Consider the following 22,703-nt stretch of genomic DNA (forward strand, 5'->3'; position numbering starts at 1 on the left):
TGTCTTGCATTCTGAAAGGACGGTTCCCGGTACCTCAAAACAGGTTTTCTATGCCTGTGTGACTTTGTATGTTGAGTTTTCCTTTTAAATTGTTTTTTTATTTCTGGGGGGTGTGTATTGGTGGAAAACTTTGGATTTAGTAGAGTATCTGAGATGAATCTGAGTGGATTCTTCCCAGTCTCCTGGCTTGTGTACCTGGAGGGTTGGAGTTTTTGTGTCCTGAGATGGGCGAGGCCACAGGTACAGTATCAGGGGTTTGGTGTGAGGCAGGTCATGTGTGAGGTACCTGCTTGATAGCCCAACAGGCATGCCAAGTGGTTGAGTAGGGGTCTGGAGTTGAGGAGAGAGGACTGGGCTGAGGTTTAGAGCAGGCCATATAGTTCACACCTGCATCCTCTCGCAAGCCTGAGGCGGGATGTGATTACCAAGGGAGTGAGAGTAGAGAAGGTGAGGGGACAGAGAGCAGTGTGTTCCAGGACAACGATGGTGAGGGAGGTGATAGGGTGAGAGAGGTGATGGGGTCAGGGAGCTTCTAGTGTTGTATTAGCAGCTTTGTGATCTAGGGCAAGTAACAGAACTTTCTTAAGTCTGAGCTTTCTCATTTGAAAGGGGTTGCAATAGTACCTACCTCGGGGCTGTGATGACAGAGGGAGTGCGTAATTCACACAGGATACGTGCGGGGTGGCAGGAAGGCTGGAGAGGGATTGTGGGGAAGGATCTCAGGGACTTTGAAAGGCCTGTCTAAACTTGATCGAGTTGGCTGTGGGGCACCATTTCCTGAGCAGGACGAGGCTGTTACAGTGCTGTAATGGCACAAAGGAAGACGCGTTTGGGGGTGATGGCAGCAGCTGGCAGGAGTTTTTGGGGCCTGGACAATGGGACTGGCATGCTGGGGATGAAGAGGAGCTGGGGAGCAACGACTCAGCTCTTCCTGGCTGACTGAAAGTGTGGGAGGAGCAAGAGAGGGGCATCTGAGTTGGTGCCAGGTTTCAGGGTACGAGACTGGAGAAAGGGTGGAGGCAGAAAGTGGGCAGTGGAAGCGGACTTTTCAGTTAGGTTGTTTTGGTTTTTTGCTCAGTTTGAAACCTTTTGACCTTAAAGTACTGTAGGGCTTCTAGGTGAAAATGTCCTGGGTGACCTGTTTCAGAGCGGGTAGAGTGGGCAGGGACGATGGCTCCCGAAGGCAGGAAGGATGGAGAGAGAAGCAGCAGATGAGCTGGTGTTGGAGGACTGATGTGAGGGGTGACCGGAGTCTAGGGCTGGAGGTTTCAGGAAGTGCACGGGGACAACACAGATGAGATGAGGAGAGGGAGGGCCTGGGGTCAGGGCATATTTTCTGCATCACGGCCTTGCCTCTAGGTGTTTAGAAATATCCTCCCTTGGGGGACTGATCAGAGAGGGCTATGAGCTCTCAGACACTGAGACTTACTCGGTCACTGGTCTAGGCTGGCTTGATGTTAGAGACCTGTGAGCATTTCAGCAGGAGGTAGAGCTGCCAGTGGGTTTCTGGTGCAGAACAGGAGCCATGTTCTGAAGTGGCTGGGGACTCCAGCCGTTGTAGTCACTGAGCTGGTCTCATAGCAGGGGGCTAGGTTAGTTCTGGCAAAGACACCTCCCCTCCCCCATCTTTACCTTGACTTCTCAGTGTTTTGTTGTTTTGCCCATGAGCCATAGTTTTGGAGCTATGATTGATCTGAAACGGAGTCTTGTTTCTGAGGCTACAGAAGTCTCTGTTTTTTTGACTCAAATCTTTTTTATTTTAATTTTTTAGTGACAGGGTCTCACCCTGTTGCCCAGGCTGAGTGCATTGGTGCAGTCTTAGCTCACTGTAGCTTCAAACTTCTGAGCTCAAACGATCCTCCCTGCTCAGCCTCCAGAGTTGCTGGAACTACAGGCATGAGGCGTGCTGGGCTGGTTCAGAACTTTTAGATTGGAAGTTGAGAGCGGACCGTGGAGGGGAAGGCATCGATCGTTACGTAGAATCATCCTGTCCTGGTGCTGCCTCGGCCCACGATAGCCCTGCAGCCTGCAGAGGGTCACAGGATCCTAGGCCCTCCAGCGAGGATACCTGCTTGACAGGAAAATGAAGACGGCGGAAGCCAGGGCCTGGTGCCCACCCTCTCACCCATGAGCTTGGTGCAGCACAGGCGGTTATACCCAGCTTACACTTGCTCAAGAAGAAGACGGATTATGTTGTTTCCTCTGTGTTTTTTTTCCTTTGAGTTGGACGACTTGATTGCTAAACCGGGAAAATTTGTAGTAAGTTGGACTGAAGTTTTCAGGAAGGGGAGACGATGGATTTTATTGAGCCTTCTGAGAGAGACTGGCAGGTGCCTGGGGTGGGTTGTATCCCCATGCCCTTTTTCTTTTTTAAAAAAAATTGAGACGGGGTCTTGCTGTGTTGCCCAGGCTAGAGTACAGTGGCACGATCTAGGTTCACTGCAACCTCTACCTCCCAGGTTCAAGTGATTCTCTTGCTTCAGCCTCCCAAGTAGCTGGGATTATAGGCATTTGTCACCATGCCTGGCTAATTTTTGTATTTTTAGTAGAGATGGTGTTTCACCATGTTGTCCAGGCTGATCTCGAACTCCTGACCTCAAGTGATCTGCCCGCCTCGGCCTCCCATGCCCTTTCTGGGATTGCAGGCATGAGCCACTGCACCCAGCCTCTCATGCCCTTTCTTAAGGCCTCCTTTTGCAACGTTCCTTCTCATTTGCTAAATAATTGTGCTAGTAGGGGGTCAATAATGTGTTTTTGAAATCAAGATTTAAAATATAGTTATTCTGGTTTTCTCTGGTTCCAGTAATTTCTCTTGTGCTTTCAGCCTCCGCTCGGGGAGTTCTCAGAGCTCCTTAGTCTTGGGACTGTCACCCCGAGAATGGTGCAGTGGAGGAACTCAGAAATAGCAGTGTCATTGTTTAAAATTTACAGCAGAGGGTCAGAGACAGCAGAGTGTTTCCGTACACTCTTCTTCAATTCACAGGTGGGGAAACTGAGGTCTAGAGACAGTGCATGTGCCCAAGATGCTGTAGCACTGCCCTGTGCACCTGCACTCCGCAGAGGTGGCTCTGGGACGGCTCCAACCTACACCAACTCCTCTGGGAGCACTTCACATAACCTGGCGCGTTTATCAAAACGAAGACATTGACCTTGGTGCAATACTGTTAACTGAACTACAGACTTTATTTGCATTTCCCCACCATCTAGTCCATTTAGCTTTGTGTCTTTTTTTTTTTTTTTAACTGAAAAGGCCCTGAGCAGCTGCCTAGGAATCTTCCATTCTGCAGTTTTTGTTTGTTTATTTTTGAGACGGAGTCTTGCTCTGTCTCCTGGTTGGAGTGCAGTGGTGCGATCTCCGCTCACTGCAACCTCCAACCCCCTGGTTCAAGCAATTCTCCTGCGTCAGCCTCCTGAGTAGCTGAGATTATAGGCATGTGCCACCACGCCCAGCTAATTTTTTTTTTTTTTTTTTTTTTGAGACAGTCTCGCTCTGTCGCCCAGGCTGAAGTGCAGTGGTGCCATCTTGGCTCATCTTGGAAGCTCGGCTTCCCGGGTTCACACCATTCTCCTGTCTCAGCCTCCCCAGTAGCTGGGACTACAGGCGGCCGCCACCATGCCCGGCTAACTTTTTGTATTTTTTAGTAGAGACGGGGTTTCACCATGTTAGCAGGATGGTCTCGATTTCCTGACCTCATGAGCCACCCGCCTCAGCCTCCCAAAGTGCTGAGATTACAGGCCTGAGCCACTGGCCGCTAATTTTTGTATTTTTAGTAGAGACAGGGTTTCATTGTGTTGGCCAGGATGGTCTCAATCTCCTGACCTCAGGATCCACCCACCTCGGCTTCCCAAAGTGCTGGGATTACAGGCATGAGCCACTGCGCCCGGCCATCTGCAGTATTAAAACAATAACATATTAAACACACCATGCTTACACTAAGGAATAGACTTGACACCTGGGTTAACTGCGGAAGGTCAGAGGAGACACTTCTTTCTGGTCCAGGCTTCACACTGCAGGGCTTGCCCAGAGGAGGTGGTGTAGGTTGGAGCCGGCAGCGCCATCCCAGAGCCACCTCTGTGGAGTGCGGGTGCAGAGGGCAGGGCTGCGGCATTTTGGGCACGTGCACTGTCTCCAGACCTCAGTTTCCCCACCTGTGAATTGAAGGTGTTGAGTTTGCTCCCTGAGGTCATTCCTATGGCTCCTGGGCCTCTGAGGATCTGTCAAGCCCCAGAGCTGAGTTGGGGCCGGGCTGCCTCCTTCCCCAGCTTCTTGTCTCATGTTCGTGGGTGAGTGTTTTCACCGAGTCCCAGGGCAGCCGTGGAGGCACCTATTTTTTATTTCTTCACTCAGTGACCCTGCTCTGTGTGCTCACTGCCCAGGTGGCCACGCAAGCCCTGCTGGGGGCAGTGGGCCCAGCCTTATCAGAGCCACGTCCCAGAGGTGTTGACTCACCGCTTCACCCTGGCCCTGAGGCGGGCCTGGCAGTGACTTCCTGTTCTGCAGCGGCAGTCTCAGGCACGTGCTGCGGGGGTGTGGGCACGCAGGCCTGTGTAAGCTTTGGACTGTGAAGCCAGTAACCTTCCTGCAGGGCCGGGCTGAGCCTGTATCTGCCTCCCTGGGTGGGTGTGCAGCTGCCTGTCCCCGAGGTGAGGTGCTCAGGGTCCTTCCGGCTGGCCTGACTCCCAGGACCACAACATGCGAGGACAACAGAGAACACAGAAGACAGAGCAAAACAGACAGCACTGCGTGTTCCTCTGGTCTGTGGGTCTCCTCTTCAGGGCACAAGGCGGGGGATGGCCGCACCCCTTTTGTCAGTGGTTTGACTGGGACACATTCATGCTCATGTGTCCCGTGCTGCTCAGAGAAGCAGAGCTGTGCCTTGCGACAGAGACCGAGTGTTCCCAAAGCCTCACATGTACTGCCTGGGCCTTTACAGATTTTTCTTTTGTTTCCTGGCCCCTGATACAGGGTGTTCTAAAAGAAATGATCCCTGCCCCCGGTGTTTTCCTGTGACCGGGGAGGAACCTGGCAGGGCAAGTGGGTTTCCCCGTTGGTGTAAATCACACAAAACTGCACAGCAAGGCAGCGTCCATGCTGGTGGGTGGCACGAGGGGAACCTGAAGTTGTGGAGGACTTGGGACGGGAGGAATCAGGCTATGGGCTCGTGGGAATGGCAGAGGAGTGTGGTGCTGGCAGGACCTGGAGCTTCAAGTGGAGCCTGACGGTGTCATCCCTGTAGGCTGTGTGCTTGTGGGTGTGCCTGTGTGTGCGCGTGTGTGTATGTATGTGCGTGCGTGGGGTGGGTAGTGGGGTCTGGTCACTGCCTCTGTGGCAGTGACCCCTGGGGGGGGTAGGAGCCCCAGTACGTTCTCCTCGAGTGTGGGGTTGGTGTGCCGCGTGCAGACCTCGGTGACCGGTGTGTCCACGGACCCTCTAACCCAGAATGTGCAGGAACGCATGGCTCCTGAATTGGCCGCCGAGGCTCTTTTTTTCAGGAGGTCACCTGGTGGCAGTGCAGGCCCACTTCAGAAGTGAGGGGCTGGCGGGGGGAGGTGGGCAGTGTCGTGTGGGGAGGGGTGTTGCTGTAGGGCCGGTTTTCTGTGACCCCCGTGCCTTCCCCTGACTGTCCCTCACTGCTGGCTTCTGCCCTTAGGCTGGCGCCCATGCGGCTCTACACGCTCTCCAAGCGCCACTTTGTCCTCGTGTTTGTCGTCTTTTTCATCTGCTTTGGCCTGACCGTCTTCGTTGGGATCAGAGGTAAGTTCGGTTTTTACTCAGTGAATCTTTTGCCATGTGTGGTGGCCCTGGCACATTGCTTTCGACCAGCTCAGCTGTGCCCCTGTCTCCCACTGCCAGGGGCTCCAGCATGGAGGGAGAAGTGCCCACAGGGTGGGTGGGTCCCAGTCCTGCGCTTCTAGCTGCTCTGTTTCTCTTGGGGGACGTGCAGTGAGTAGCCCCAAGTGACCCTGTCTATGCCCTGTGCAGCAGCCGGGGCAGCCTTGACCACATGCCTTCATTGGCCAAGCAGACATTTCTAATCTTCTGTGCACTAGGCCCAGCTGGGCACTGGTGCATTCAGAACATGCTGCCTGGTGGGGGAGACAGGCCACGAAAGAGCTATGATGCAGCTGATGGGGTTGGGAGGAGAGCTGGGGGGCTGATAGCGGTGAGCATGGGGCGGGGTGGCTGCAGGAGCAGTGAGATCATCTAGGCCAACGCCCTTTCTCATGGATGGAGAACCTGAAAAGCCAAATGGTTTTCAAAAGGTTCCCAGAGACCCAGGCGTCTTTTCAGCCCTGTGCACAGGGCAGGCAACCAGGAGCCTGACTTGTTTGGAGAGAATGTATTCCATTGCTATGTTTCCCTGTTACATAAAATATCTTTCTCCATAAGGGTGATTTCTGGTAGATGTTATTTAATCGATTTACTTAATACTAAAGTGTGAACAGCAATTAGGCTTAACCTGTCCCAGAGGCAATTTGTGCCTCAAAAGGCTAGTTTCTTACCGAAAACTGGGTTGGTAAATGGACAAGGAAGCTGGTGGGGGGAGGGTGGCTCTTCAGGTGCTGTTTATCTGATGGTGATGGTAATAATAGCAACTGTAGCCAACTTCTTTCCCGTTAAGTCATCAAGAAGTAAAAATTACATTAATTACAGCACAAGCTATATCCATGATCTTACTTGATTTTAACTGTTATCCTTTAAGATTGGTAGGGGAGGCATTAATATTCTCATGGTCTCCAGTCTCAGTGGGACCTCAGCCACCTTCTGTTCCTTTAAGCTACTCTTCTGTCACAAACGACCATGATTATATCAAACCCTCTCCACTCTTGCAGAAATGTAAAGTGATGCACCACAGCTGAGATACAAGCGATGTCAGGATTTCTACATCCCCTTCTTTCTTTCCATACAGTACTCTATTAGTCAGAGTTCTCCAGAGAAACAGAATCAATAGGAAATATCTGTGTATCTGCCTGCCTGTCTGTCCTGTCTGTCTCTCTATCTATTATAAGGAATTTGCTCACGTGATTATGGAAGCTGAGAAGTCCAAAGATCTGCAGTCAACAAGAGATGAGGAGAGCCCATGGTGTAGTTTCAGTCCAAGCTTAAAGGCATGAGAACTAGGAGAGCTGATGGAGTAAATTCCAGCTGAGTCCAGGTCGGAGTCTGAAGGCAGGAGAAGACCAGTGTCCCAGCTGGACATAGAAAGAGAGAGCCCAGCCAGAGAGAGCAAATTCTCCCTTACTCAGTCAGTATGTTTTATTCAGGTCTTCAGTGGATTGGAGGAGGGGTCCACCCACATTGGAGAGAGCAGTCAGCTCGACTCAGTCTGCCGATTCACATGTTAATCTCATCCAGAAACATCCCCCAGACACAACAGAATAATGTTTAACCGAATGTCTTGGCACCCTGTGGCCCAGTCATGTTGACACATAAAATTAACTATCGCAAGTAATCTGCTCCTGATTATTTTACGTGATAAGGTTATTATTATTTTAGAGTTAGGAGTACCTTAGGGGACTATTGGCTTAATAACTGTCATTTTGCAAATGAGGAAATCAAGACCCAGAAAGCCTTGTTAGTGAAGACTAGAGTCCAGATTCTTCCTTTTTTTTTTTTTTTTTTTTTGTGTGTGTGTGTTTTTTGTGTTTTGCCCAGGCTGGAGTGCGGTGGTGAGATCTTGGCTCACTGCAACCTCCTCCTCCCCAGTTCGAGGGATTGTCCTGCTTCAGCCTCCCGAGTAGCTGGGATTACAGGCACTTGCCACACCTGGCCAATTTTGTTTTGGTATTTTTAGTAGAGACAGAGTTTCACCGTGTTGGCCAGTCTGGTTTCGAACTCTTGACCTCAGGTGATCCACCCGCCTTGACCTCCCAAAGTGCTGGGATTACAAGTGTGAGTCACCCGCAGCCAGCTGAGTCTAGATTTTTCTGATTCCTAGTTCTTAATTCTTTCCAGGAAACTGGACTGCCTTACTTCCTGGGTTAGGAGTTCACTCAGATTGTGAATCTGGTTAAAAAAGGAGCCTCATTGTGAACACAACCCTCCTTCCTACATTTGATACATCCTCAGCATTCCTAAATGCATTCCAGAGACAGGTTATTGCCTTGGTTGTGTATTTCCTCCTTTTGAGTGGAGGATTGTTGGTGGCAGACGGGGGGGTGGTCACTGAGGCAGCCTGGAAAAACTGACATCACCAGTTGAGAGGGATACGTTTTGGAACAAATCCAGTTTTTTTTTTTTTTTTTTTTTGAGACAGAGTCTCACTCTGTCGCCCAGGCTGGAGTGTAGTGGCATGATCTCGGCTCACTGCAAGCTCCGCCTCCCGGGTTCACACCATTCTCCTACCTCAGCCTCCCAAGTAGCAGGGACCACAGGCGCCCACCACCACGCCCAGCTAACTTTTTGTATTTTTAGTAGAGATGAGGTTTCATCGTGTTAGCCAGGATGGTCTCGGTCTCCTGACCTCGTGATCCACCCACCTTGGCCTCCCAAAGTGCTGGGATTACAGGCGTGAGCCACCGCGCCCAGCCGGAACAAATCCAGTTCTAAATTAAATTAAAATCAGATTCACAGTGTTTCCTTTGACTGCTTCTTTTAAGGCCAAAACTCTGAAGAAATGTATTGTGAGAATCTGTGAAGCTTGGAGAGGATTCTGGGAAGATGGTGGAGCAGGAATCGATGTCTTCTACTTAGACAACAGCTGCAGTGGCAGAATCTGTATGGCATAAATGTTTTGGAACTCTGGAGTCTATTGAAGGCTTGCCACTTCGAAGGGAATGCTTGTATGTTAGATTGTGGTTACTTTTGGTCAGTGCAGCTCTTAGCACAGTAGCAGGTACCCATCCTCCATTGCAGGCCTATAGCAGGCAGCTGAATGTGTGTTCCTAGAGCTTATAGAAACCAAGGTGGGCAAAAAGGACCGTGTCTTCCAGATATCAGGGATCTGTGCTCTGACGGCTGATGCTGCTTCTGATCGCAGAAGTACGACAAGTAAGAGAGCCTCAGGAGGCTCTCAGTTGTTGCAAGCCCATCCCCCGCTGACTGAAGTTGCTTCCAGGAAATTTAAAAGGCTGGTACTTTTTTACCCCTTCATTTTTCCGTTTTTCCTTTCTCGGGAATCAGACATTGAAGACCAGGACATTCAAAACTGCTAATACAGGGAAATTTAGAAAGTCACCACACCTGCCCAGAGGAAGGCACAGGCTCAGAAAAGACCTGAGAAGACCTTAAGTTTAAACCTCAGGCTGATCCTTTGCACAGAGACAGTCTATAACAACACCAAAAACAAAAGTACAAAAATGAATAACAGCAAACCCTGAGGAAGGGGAGAGTCTGGTTTCCAGAGGTACATTATTAGATTTAAGTATCCACTTAAATCTAATTTAAGGCGTCTGGGCGTGGTGGCTCATGCCTGTAATCCCAGCACTTTGGAAGGCCACGGCTGGTGGATCATGACGTCAGGAGATCGAGACCATCCTGGCTAACACGGTGAAACCCTATCTCTACTAAAAATACAAAAAAATTAGCCAGGTGTGGTGATAGTCTCCTTTAGTCCCAGCTACTCAGGAGGCTGAGGCAGGAGAATGGCGTGAACCCGGGAGGCAGAGCTTGCAGTGAGTCGAGATCACGCCACTGCACTCCAGCCTGGGTGACAGAGTGAGACTCTGACTCAAAAAAAAAAAAAAAAAAATAGGTCACAAGGCAAACAATATAAGTATGGCCCATCGAAAGGAAAAAAATGAACTGTCAGAATCTGTCTCTAAGACCATGTGACAGATCTGTTAGGCAGAGACTAAAACAACTGTCTTAAAGATGCCCAGAGAACTAAAGGAAGAGACAGGGAGACCGTCAAGAAAACAACGTATGGATAAAAAGAAAACCTAAAGGGAAACCAAAAAGATTCTGGAGATGAAAAATATGCTAGAGTGATTCAAAGGCAGATTTGAACAGGTAAAGGAAAGAATCAGTGAATCCGAAGATAGGACAGTGGAAATTTTTGAGTCCGAGGAACAGAAAAACAGAAGAAAAATGAACAGAGACGGAGGGACCTTGGGGACACTCAAATGGAGCAACATACACACTGTGGGAGTCTGAGAGGGAGAAGAGATAGAGAATGGGTCAGAGAGACTATTTCAAGCAGTGATGACTGAAAACTTCCCAAATTTGGTGAAATGCGAATATAAACATCCAAGAAGCTCAACAAACTGAAAGTAGGATGAACTCAAAGAGACCCACACCAAGATATAATCAAACTGTAGAAAGCCAAGGACAGAATCTTGGAAGCAGCAAGAGAGTGACTCATCACATACAAGGGATCCTCAGTAAGTTTGTCAGCAGATAACTCATCAGAAACTTTGGAGGCCAGAAGGCAGTGGGCTGATACATTCAAAGTGCTAAAAGAAAACTGTTGGCTGGGCCTGGTGGCTCGCACCTGTAATCCCAGACTTTGGGAGGATGAGGCGGGTGGATTACTTGAGGTTAGAAGTTCGAGTCCAGCCTGACCAACACGGTGAAACCCCGTCTCTACTAAAAATACAAAAATTAGCCAGGCGTGGTGGTGCGTGCCTGTAATCCCAGCTACTTGGGAGACTGAGGCAGGAGAAACACTTGAACCCAGGAGGGGAGGTTGCAGTGAGCCGAGATCATGCTATTGTACTCCAGCCTGGGCAACAACAATGCAACTCTGTCTCAAAATTAAAAAAAAAAAAAGCAGGGTCTTGAGGAGATACTTGTACACCCATGTTCATAGCAGCATTATTCACACCAAATGAAATTGTGGAATCAACCACAGTATCCATTGACAGATAAATGGACAGAGGAATGAAATGTGGTATACACATACAATGGAATATTTAGCCTTTAAAAGTAAGGAAATTCGGCCAGGCGCAGTGGCCTGTAATCCCACCACTTTGGGAAGCTGAGGTGGGCGGATCACAAGGTCAGGAGTTAAAGACCAGCCTGGCCAACATGATGAAACCCCATCTCTACTAAAATACAAAAATTAGCCGAACGTGGTGGTGAGCACCTGTAATCCCAGCTGCTCGGGAGGCTGAGGCAGGAGAATCACTTGAACCTGGGAGGCAGAGGTTGCAGTGAGCTGAGATCGTGCCATTGCACTCTAGTCTGGGCAATAGAGTGAGACTCCGTCTCAAAATAAATAAATAAAAATAAATAAATAAATAAATAAATACAGAAGCTATAATATGGATAAATAAATAAATAAATTCATACAGAAGCTATAATATGGATGAATTTTGAGGACATTATACTTAGTAAAATAAGCCAGTGGCAAAAATGTAAATACTGTGAGATTCACTTACATGGGGTACTTAGAGTAGTCAAAATCATCAAGACGGAAAGTAGAGTGGTGGCAGCCAGGGGCTGGGAGAGGGAATGGGGAATTGTTTGATGGGCACAGTGCTTCAGTTTTGAATTGTGGAGATGGATGGCAGTGATGGTTGTATGGTATGAACGTATTTACTGCCACTGAACTGTACACTTAAAAATGGTTAAGATGGGCATGGCACAGTGGCTCACACCTGTAATCCCAGCACTTTGGGTGGCTGAGGTGGGCAGATCACCTGAAGTCAGGAGTTCAAGACCAGTCTGACCAACATGGTGAAACCCTGTCTCTACTAAAAATACAAAATTAGCCGGGTGTGGTGGCGCATGCCTGTAATCCCAGCTACTCGAGAGACTGAGGCAGGAGAATTGCTTGAACCCGGGAGGCGGAGGTTATGGTGAGCTGAGACTGTGCGATTGCACTCCAGCCCGGGCAACAAGAGCAAAAATAAAAAAAAATGGTTAAGTTGTCAAGTTCTTGGATCTATAGAAAAAAAAATGGTTAAGATGGTAAGTTCTTGGGTCTGTAGAAAAAAATGGTTAAGATGGCAAATCTTATGTATATTTTATCACAGTAAAAATTGGGAAGAAAGAATCTGTGAGGTTCGTATACCTGTTACTTCAGTTAAAACTTTTGCTTTCCTGCTTATATTAGCAAATATTATGTTTATAGCCCTTAATAAATATTTTTGTAAGATGAGATTAATTGGATGAGCAGATAAGTGTGTCTTAGGTTTTGGAAGAAATCTTTATATTTTACAGAATATATAAGACAGAGTTTCTATAGTTAATGCCTTCTTGGGCCCATGCATGTAGAGAGAGTTCTCATTGAGAGCTTAGCAGGGCGTTTCCTGTGGAAACCCTCTGTGTTGTGTGCCAGTCATGCTGGTTGACTTGTGTTGGCAAATCGTGAAGCACAGCAGAGTGTATATTCTGTGTCTGTGTTTGTGTGTTTATATCTTTTACTTACACATTGTATAATCTCTAAAGAAAAACCAGGTAAATTAAGGCCATCTCCATGTAATGATGAGTCTTTCTTGGAATTTGGAAAAAAAAATATTAAATATCAGTATCACTATAACCTGCTTTTATCCTTTTCTGTTACACTTTAGGACCTAAAGTGATCCAGACTTCTGCTGCTAATTTTTCACTAAATAATAGCAAAAAGGTAAGACTGGGTCTGAGTGGCAGCTGGGTGGTGGGGTACAGTATAAACCTCAGGTCACTGAGAAATTGTTCTGCTTAGAGTCTTTAAGGTAGCCTGCCCTTGCCTTGGCTTCTCGGGCAGCACACATTTCATCTTCCATTGTCAGCTGCTGGCCTCTGGGTTCTTGTTTGCTGAAGTCGCCATTTCTGCTGTAACAAACATCTCAGTACTTAGGAAGATGGTGGCATTACCTCTTAGGGAGCAGTTGTTCATTTCCAAAGAGTGGTTAACTCATCCTGATTCCTTGCCTCTGTAAGTCCTATCAGATTGTAATTTTTAATAATGATACCACTTAGGTGTCTCATCTTTCTCATATTTGCCCAGGTTAAGAATTGGCCTCTGTCAGGTTTCTGATGGTACAGTTCTTTCTAATGATTACTTTGTATTCCTTCTGTGAACTCAGTTTAAATGAAAAATCCTTTAAAAAAATACACCTTAACTTGGCCGGGCAAGGTGGCTCATGCCTCTAATCCCAGCACTTTGGGAGGCTGAGGCGGGCAGATCACGAGGTCAGGAGATGGAGACCATCCTGGCTAACACGGTGAAACCCCATCTCTACTAAAAATACAAAAAAATTAGCTGGGCGTGGTGACGGGCACTTGTAGTCCCAGCTACTCAGGAGGCTGAAGCAGGAGAATTGGTTGAACCCGGGAGGCGGAGCTTGCAGTGAGCCAAGATTGTGCCATTGCACTCCAGCCTGGGTGACAGAGTGAGACTGCATCTCAAAAAAAAAAAAGCCTTAACTTTTTACCACCTTTGGAGAAAAACAGAGGTTCTTTCAATGGGAAAATTTTGGTTTCCTTGAATAAATGCTAACTTGTGAGAGCCCGAACAAGTAAACCTTTTTTTGTGTATGAAATATAACTTTGTCTATAAACTGAACACAGTTGCCCTGCATCTTTGAGGCACCATGATATGTATAGTTTAAATCTGATTGTATGACCCCAAATCCCCCTTCCCTCTGTTCTTACACTTCCCTGCTAGTTTTCTACCCTTACAATTTTGCAAAAAGGCAAAAGAAGAAAAAGTACTAAAACTTACACCATTTGATTCTTCTCTTTGCTATTGCTAGTTTGAAAGGGCCCTCTGTATAGTCTGTCTTCACATTTCCTTTGCATTGCTGTATTTTCTTTCACTGTTGACCTGATGATCTGATTTGAAGAGGTGCTGCCATGGACTTTCCTGGTAGTAGTTCATCTTTTACAGTTTCAGTCTCTCAGGGTGTGAGTCTTTTTTTGACACTGAACACAGCAGCCGTTCCACTGAACTGACTTGCTTCCAAGAGACCATCCTCACTTCACTAAGACAGTAGCTCATTCCTGGAGAGATTTTCTGCCTTGATGGTTTTTAGGCAAGTCTTTAGTCTTAGGGAGTCTTATTGAGACCCTGATAGAAGTATTAAGACACAAAAACACATTCATTTGAGACTAGCCTGGGCAACATAGGGAGACTGTCTCTACAACAAATTTAAAAATAAGCTGGGTGTGGTGGGGCATACCTGTCGTCCCAGCTACTTGGGAGGCTGAGGTGGGAGGACCGCTTGATCCTGAGAGGCTGAGGCTGCAGTAAGCCATGATTGCACCACTGCACTCCAGCCCCGGGTGACAGAGCACCACCCTGTCTCAAAAAAATAAAAAATAAAAAAAAACACATTCACCTCCAAAGACGATGCATTCAAATAACGCTTTTCTTTGGAACCATGGGTGGGCTGCTTCAGTGAATCTCTCTGTGGTCGACTGTTATTAAACACCAATATTACGTCTTTCAAAAGATACTGCAGAAGAATCATTGACAACATTTGTCACCTCTAATTTTTCTCCCCAGGGGTGTTAAGATTTCTTTCAGAAACGTAAAAATAGCAGACATCAAAGAGCAATTTGCCTGGCATATGGATACTAAAGAAATAATTCTTGGCTGGGTGCGGTGGCTCACGCTTGTAATCCCAGCACTTTGGGAGGCCAAGGTGGGCTGATCACGTGGTCAGGAGTTCGAGACCATTCTGATTCACAGACAGTGAAACTCTGTCTCTACTAAAAATACAAAAATTAGCTGGGTGTGGTGGCAGGTGCCTATAATCCCTGCTATTTGGGAGGCTGAGGCAGGAGAATCACTTGAACCTGGGAGGCAGAGGTTGCAGTGAGCCGAGATCACACCCCTGCTCTCCAGCCTGGGCAACAGAGCTAGACTCCTGTCTCAAAATATAATAATTCTTGAGATACGTTATCTTGTAACTATGAAAGCGTTCCTTTGGTATTCTTTATTGTCTTATTATGTATCTCATTCTGCTCATTTTATTCTTTTTCCAAGATGGTTTTTTCCTTGGTATTTAAGTAAGTGTTGTCCCCAAGGGTCCAAATGTGGAAAGTGCCTGCTTAAGAGGTTTCTGTGAGAGACAGACATGAATTGGAGCTGGAAGTTAGTCCTTTCTTCTTCTGGAAGGCAGAATGTCATTTATGTTGTTGAAAGGAAAACCTCATGGCCGGGTGCGATGGCTCACGCCTGTAACCTAGCACGTTGGGAGGCCAAGGAGGGTGGATCATGAGGTCAGGAGATCGAGACCATCCTGGCTAACATGGTGAAACCCCATCTCTACTAAAAATACAAAAAATTAGCTGGGCATGGTGGCCGGCGCCTGTAGTCCTAGCTACTCAGGAGGCTGAGGCAGGAGAATGGCGTGAACCCAGGAGGCAGAGCTTGCAGTGAGCCGAGATCGCGTTACTGCACTTCAGCCTGGACGACAGAGCGAGACTCTATCTCAAAAAAAAAGAAAAAGGAAAACCTCACATATTTCTGTTTCAGAGCTAACACTCAAGCCTTTTTTGCTAAAAGTAAAGTTTGTGTGTTAACATGATGAGGGAGGTATTTGGTAGACTCAATGGAAAGGTCACATGGATTACTTTGTTTTTTTTTCTTCAGCTAAAGCCAATTCAAATACTTTCAAATCCACTGTCTACATACAATCAGCAACTATGGCTGACATGTGTTGTTGAGTTGGATCAATCAAAAGGTATGGAGCTTGACATTTTGGGATGATTTTTCTTTGTATGAAGAAACATCGTATTTTAGATGTTGACTTCAGAATATTGGGACAAGTGCTCAAAGATAGATGTGTGGGGATGTCCATTATTATAGCAACAAGTTGGAAACCCCTTAAATGTCTTCCAGTGCAAGAGAAAGTTACGAGAGATACACATCCTCGTAGAGTCCTGGTCAGCTTAGCTCAGTGGCTGCATGGTGTCGGCACTACAGCTGCCAGCCTTTTCCAGTGAGGATCTGGGAGAGGATTAAGACCTGATGCCCTAAAGTAATGGTTCTGGCCCCCCAGGGACACTAGCCAATGTCTTGAGACAATTTTGTCACAAATGGAGAGGAGGAGGGAGTACTCCTTGCATCTAGTGGGTAGAGGGCAGAGATGCCGACACCTCCCCCCCACTTCCACAACAAGGAATTATCTGGCCCAAAATGTCAATGATACAGAGGCTGAGAAACCCTCCCCTGATGCATCCATTGTTCAGGATGAGTTAGCTTCTGTCCATCTACAGTGGCACTAGATTTATATCATCCTGGGGAGAATGGAGAAGAGACCCAAATCATTTTCTGTTCTGTGGTTCACATGAGACACTGTGGTTGAGAAAGAATTTGAAAAGATAACCCCATGACCCCAGTAAATGAAGTAAAACAAATACGTATTACAAAAAAATTATCCCCTCTTTGTACCATTTCAGAAAGCAAAAAATTCACATTACTAGGTATTCGTATGTCTAGAAAATGGTCTGGAAGGATAGACACAAAAAATGAATTGTGATTATCTCTAGGTGGTGAAATTCTTAGTGTTTAATTCCTCTTTATATTTTGTTATGATTTTTTAAATGAGAATATAATTGGAAAAACCTGTAATTAGAAGAAATAAGAAATCTGTTTCTATTTTTGGTATAGAATTTGTTAAGTTAAAAATGTATGTGAGAAATTAAAAATATAAGTTCATTAGCCATGAAATATTTACCCTTTTTTTGTGTGTGAAGTGGAAGTGAAACTGATGGAACTGAAGTGTAGGTTTTGACATAGACCCCCTGGGTGTTGGGTTGGAATCTAATGGAAAGGCTTTGTTTGTTGGGCAATTAAGAGATTTTCAAATGTGCTGAGGCCAGTGTGGCCTAAGGACCTTATGGGCTTTCTGTCTTTTCCTGGCTCCAAGGTCATTACAGAGTCAGGAAGGCACCTTCGTAGGTGTGATGTGCCTGGCATGGTCTCTAACACTGAATTTTTTTCTTTTGTAGAAACTTCCATTAAGACAAGCTTTCCCATGACTGTTAAAGTCGATGGTGTAGCTCAAGATGGAACCACGATGTACATTCATAACAAAGTTCACAACCGGACAAGGACCCTCACATGCGCAGGGGTGAGTGTGTGGAGCGAGCCCTACAGTCAGTCCTCAGGCTGCGTACACATTTAATTGTAGAAGATAGCATGGTAAGAGGCTTTGAGAAATTGTTCTTAAGTGAAAAAAATGGAGTCGTAGCAAAGATGGCATGAGAAAACTTACTTATTTTTATAGGTGGATACCCTTGAAAATTCTTACAAACGTACACATGCATTCACACATCCATAGTGCATGCACACATGACTGCCAGTCACCCTGAGCATACGTGGTACTTGTTTTTACTGTGTGTGTGACCTACTCCCCAGTGTGTCCCTAATGAATGTTATGGGCTGCCACCTCATACGAATGTCTGCCACTGGCTGTGGTCACTCGTTTTTTGTTTTGTTTTGTTTTGTTTTGAGACAGGTTTTTGCTCTGTCACCCAGGCTGGAGTGCAGTGGCACAATCACTGCTCACTGCAGTCTCAAACTTCTGGGCTCAAGCAGTTCACCTGCCTTAACTTCCCAAGTATCTGGGACTACAAGCGTGTGCCACCAGGCCTAATTTTCCATGGTAACTCTTGACTGAGGCTTTGGGTTGTTCCCAGCCGTGTGATGCATGCCCTGATCTGACTGTGTCAAGCTGAGTACCTGGGCCTCTTGGGGGTCAGGGGCCTACCTTTTTGAGCATCTGCTTCAGAGTACAATATGGCTGAGGGATAGGAAACCTGGGGTCCAGAGTGGGGAACGAGCCCTCACGTTTGATTTCATTGGCACTGTATTCTATTCCGAGTCCAGAGAATCAGAACCAGATCCCTGCTATATAGGAAGGAGTCCACCTCAGACACAACAGGTTATTGGCATCGTGGAGAACTTGGAGAGCATCAAAACAGGGCAATGCATTTTCTTATAGGATTAGAAAATTAACGTCAGAAGCCGCATGGCAAGTAGTTTCTCTGCTAGGTGTCATGCCAAGTACCGTCCACTCACTGTCTCATTCGATCCTCTCAGCAGGTCCATGATGTAGAAACTACTATTAGAGCCTGTTTTGTAGAAGAAGAAACTGAGGCTTAGAGAGGTCTAAATCATTGCCCAAGGTAACACAGATACTAAGTGGAGTGCCTAGGATTTAAACCTGTGCCCTTTTATTCTGAAGCTTGTGTCCTTGACCAGCATGCATACTGCCTAGTTACTAGTGATATGTATACTGGCCCTGTTTTTCCTAGCAAGAAAGAATTCAAGGACTGGGCCCGGTGGCTCATGTGTATAATCCCAGCACTTTGGGAGGCCAAGGTGGGAGGATCATGTGGGACTGGCCTCTCATTCTGCATCCAGGGACTGAGTCAGCTTCCAAAGTGTATTTTCGCCATCTATAAAGTTGGGATCAAGCCTTCCTGCCTGCCTTAGGAAAGCAGTAAAGATCAAGGTGAACAACATATGTGAGTGTGCCTTATGTGTGCAGCATGAGGCATCCCTTTGTCCCCCATTGAGGCCTGTGTGCGGGAGGGGTGCGATCAGTACTGCCGAAGGGATAACAGGTGTGAGTGTCAGACAGGACCATGGCCCAAGGAGCTGCTCTCTTCCCATACGAGGGCCTGGCGGCCACTCGCACCTGAAGAGCTTGATGACACCCACCTTGTTGTGCTACCTCTCAGATTGAGGCTCAGTGGACCATTAGTCAGGGGTTACTTATTTGGAGCTGGTGAGACCCATCGTCCTGGTTTGCCTGCACTGAGTGGTTTCTCAGCGCCCAGGACTTCCTGTTTTAAAATCGGGACAAGTGGGTTGCCCTACCTAAAGCCTTTGCTTAAGCAGGGCCAGGCTGCCAGGGTATTGGCTGGCCTGCACTTGCTTCTTGGATGTGCCCACCGTACTGTGCACCTTGAGAATGGCCCTTCAGTGCGTCTTCATGGTTTCCTCCCTCTTCATTGTTGGCCCTACCTCAGTTTATACTGTGTCACCCCTTAGGAATATCTTGCTTCTGTTCCCTGTCTACTCAGGTCTCTCTCTAACCCTACAAGGAGCATTGCCCTGGCTTTAAAAAACATGGAATTTTTACATTACAGAGATATTTACCACGCTCTTATATACTTTTTTTTTTTTTTTTTCTTAAACACAGTCTTGCTATGTTGCCCAGGCTGGCTTTGAACTTCTGGGCTCAAGCAATCCTCCTGCTTCAGCCTCCCAAGTAGCTAGGATGACAGGTGTGCACCACCGTACCTGACTTGCTTTTTTTTTTTTTTTTTTTTTTTGCTGTAAAGAAAAGCCATTGTCTGACGTAGGTAGCAAGGCTTTCCACACCTTGCAGGTGAGAAAGCTGTGGTACCATGATGTGATTTTCAGAAGTACATCATAGTCAGCAGCAGAACCGTAGTTTGAACTTGGGATGCCAGAATCTTTGGTGTAGTTTTTTTAAACTCGTAAGTATATGCAGCCTGAGATATAGCTCTTTTGTTAATTAAAACATCCCTGAAAAGTGAGACAAATGCTTGAACTTGCAAGAGATGTTTGTCTACCCAACAAAAATGTGTTTACAAATTTTAAGCCATGCCTTCCTGCATAGTCCTTAGCCACCGCTGCCTCTGTGCCTCATCCTGTGACCTGACTGCTGGAGGGGAAAGGTGAATTTAGTTTTGCTGAGAAGGTGGACCACACACTTGCCCAGAGGGCAGGCAGCAGATTCCAATGAGAGCTGGTCAGGTGGAAAGGAAGCCTTGGCTTGCCTTTCCAATGTGATGAAAATAGCAGATGACCTGTGCTTCTGTCATAGGAGAGTGGGAGGTGGGCGCCTTTAGCCCCTTTGCAGGGCAGCCCCTCCTTGCGGAGCACTGTGGGCTTCGGTGCAGGCCCAGGGCTGCCAGTGGGCTGAAGTGTTTTGTGAGTTGAGATGGTGACCTTGGTGCTGCTTTCAGCCCCCCTGCACACTCCGCTCCTCTCTGCTTTCTCTCCGTTCCCTTAGGTCAGCACCCCACTGTGTTACCCAACTCCACTCCTCGTCCTCCTCCCTGACAGTTGTCCTCTTGTCTTTTTGTTTGTTTGTGTTTGAGATGGAGTTTTGCTCTTGTTGCCCAGGCTGGAGTGCAATGGTGTGATCTTGGCCCACTGCAACCTCCGCCTCTCAGGTTCAAGGGATTCTCCTGCCTCAGCCTCCTGAGTAGCTAGGATTACAGACGCCCGGCACCACACCCAGCTGATTTTTGGTACTTTTAGTAGAGATGGGATTTCACTATGTTGGCCAGGCTGGCCTTGAACTCCTAGCCTCAAGTGATCCGCCTGCCTTGGCCTCCCAAAGTGCTGGGATTACAGGCATGAGCCACCACGCCTGGCCACCCTTTGTCTTTTTAAGGCTGCTGTGTAAAACCCACACCTGTTTTCTTACCTGACCTCAGACATTCGAGGCTTGACCAGTCATTGGAGTGATGCCCTATTAGAAAGCCAGAGAACCACCCATTTGCTCTGGGCGGCAGCAGGATGGTGGAGAGCGATACTCCAAAAGGCAGGGCCGGGGCCGAGCTTGCTGGGGAGGAGTGGCCGGCTCTGTGTGCGTGGCCAGTGGGTGCACCTCTGTATCCCTGCATGAGGGTTTGTCCTCCCTGCCACTCTGGAAGGGGATAACAAAGCAGAGGAGACCTAGCTTTTAATTCTAAAGGACAAAAGGAAGGAGCTCTTGACAACAGTGCCGCACTTGCTGCTGTGCACATAGCCTTTGCTTTGACTCGGAGTGGAGGGTGGAGGGTGCAGGATGGAGAGGAAAGAGGGCTCCAAGTACAGAGTGACAGGTTAAAAGGAGAGAAAGAAAAATATGTAATTCACTCTGTTTATTACTACAACAGTCACAAAATTGGGCCAGGGAGGACAAATTAGGTCGCAGCGTCCACGTTGACGTGTCTTAGCTTACATTTCCCCCGTGTTCTAGTGTTACGTATTTATGGAAATGTCAGGCTTGCATTGCACTGTTAACTTTCTTACACAGTGACTTATTTTCAGTCATCCAAAGTAGAAAAGATTCTAATTGGTGTAAATCATATATTATGTTTCTGAAAATACCCATTTGGTTCATTCTTTCTAGGAACTGTTTGGCTGGCATCTGACTTTCTCTGGGCTTTTGGAGAGTTCCCTGGAGACGATGAGTTCTGCTCATCTGCTGTTGAAATGTGTTACTTCATGGGTTATTTGGTGGGAGCGTGAGTCTTGCTTTCTTTAAAGGCAAATCTTCCTGTGTATTTGCAGAAATGTGCAGAGATTATTGTGGCTCACCTTGGCTACCTGAATTACACTCAGTATACGGTGATAGTGGGATTTGAACACCTGAAGCTCCCCATCAAGGGAATGAATTTCACAGTAAGTATACCAGCTGACTGCATGTTTCCATGGCTCATGTTCTAGTTTCCATTCTTTTGCTCAATGATTGAAATACATCTCAACATCTAAATAATGTTAATGTGGAAAGTGGAGGACATGTAAAGTTTTTAAAAATTATAGGAAAACTACAGTTTTTTAAGTATATGGAACCAAGAATAGGTTCAATAGCATAGAGACAGGGCAAACCTTAGGTGTCTTGAGATTTAGAAAAGAGGGTGTATAGTGTGTTCAGTTGCAAGGCAGTGAAGGGGTTAGCAGGTACACCCTCCTGCAGACGCAGCACCCGCTTCTCTGGCCCCTGTGAGTGGTTGTCAGTCTCTGCCTGAACTGCCGGTGAGTGGGAGGGCACTGTTCTAATTGTTACACTGTCCTTTCTTGTGTCCAGCTGAAATCTCCCCTTTCTACTCATTAGGAGTCAGTAGAACCAGCGTAGTGACGAGGAGTGGGGATTTGGACTGGACGGTGAGCTGGGTTTCTCGCCCTACCTCCATCATTGACCATGCGATTTTGTTGAGCCTCAGTTTTCTTATGTGTAAAATAGCTGCCTCATAGAGCTGTGAATATTAAATGGAGATAATAACGGATACCTTCAAAAAAAAAAAAAAAAAACAGCTTTATCAAAGTAGAAAGTTTGCCCTTTTAGTGAAAGCATACATTCAGTGGTTGTTTGTTTGTTGTTTTGAGATGGAGTCTCACTCTGTCACCAGGCTGAAGTGCAATGGCTGCGATCTTGGCTCACTGCAACCTCCGCCTCCCAGGTTCAAGCAGTTCTCCTGCCTCAGCCTCCCAAGTAGCTGGGATTACAAGTGCGTGCCACCATGCCCAGCTAATTTTTGTATTTTTAGTAGAGACGGAGTTTCACCATGTTGGCCAGGATGGTCTCAATCTCCTGACCTGGTGATCTGCCCGCCTTGGCCTCCCAAAGTGCTGGGATTACAGGCATGAGCCACCACGCCCGGCCCATTCAGTGGTTTTTAGCACAGTCACAGAGTTGTCCAGTCATTCTGGTTCCAGAACATTTTCATTGCCTCTTAAAGAAACCTGTTAGTAGTCATTTCCCATTCCCTCCCCACAGTCCTTGGCAATCACTAACGTTCTCTCTGTCCCCATGGATTTGCCTGATCTGGACATTTCACGTGAATGGAATCGCGCAACATGTGGTCTTTGGTGACTGGCTGCTTTCACTTAGTAAAAGCAATGATGTCTCAAGGTCCATCCAGGTTGTCGCGGGCTCAGTACTTTACTCCTTCATTTTGCTAAATGATATTTTGTTGTATTGCTAGACCACATTTTGTTGATCCGTTCATCAGTTGATGGGCATTTACGTTGTTTCCCATTTTTTGGCTGTTGTGAATAATGCTGTTGTGAACTACACAAAATGAGTTTTCTCCTCTGTCTACCCTATAGCCCTTTGAAGGCGGCTGTCTCCTC

General features: G+C 47.1%; 1 protein-coding gene across 3 annotated transcripts in view; it reads left to right on the forward strand.

The window, feature by feature from the left end:
- TMEM181 (transmembrane protein 181) overlaps positions 1-22,703 on the forward strand; it is a 101,078-nt gene that overhangs the window by 34,636 nt on the left and 43,739 nt on the right. For all 3 annotated transcript variants that reach the window (XM_023206055.3, XM_031935567.1, XM_031935568.1), the window contains exons 2-6: positions 5,652-5,755; positions 12,457-12,512; positions 15,468-15,558; positions 16,829-16,950; positions 21,141-21,251. In XM_023206055.3, coding sequence (XP_023061823.3) covers positions 5,652-5,755; positions 12,457-12,512; positions 15,468-15,558; positions 16,829-16,950; positions 21,141-21,251 — 484 coding nt within the window. The remainder of the gene's footprint in view (positions 1-5,651; positions 5,756-12,456; positions 12,513-15,467; positions 15,559-16,828; positions 16,951-21,140; positions 21,252-22,703) is intronic.

Source organism: Piliocolobus tephrosceles, chromosome 5 (genome assembly GCF_002776525.5).
Source record: "Piliocolobus tephrosceles isolate RC106 chromosome 5, ASM277652v3, whole genome shotgun sequence".
Classification (NCBI taxonomy): Eukaryota; Metazoa; Chordata; class Mammalia; order Primates; family Cercopithecidae; genus Piliocolobus; species Piliocolobus tephrosceles.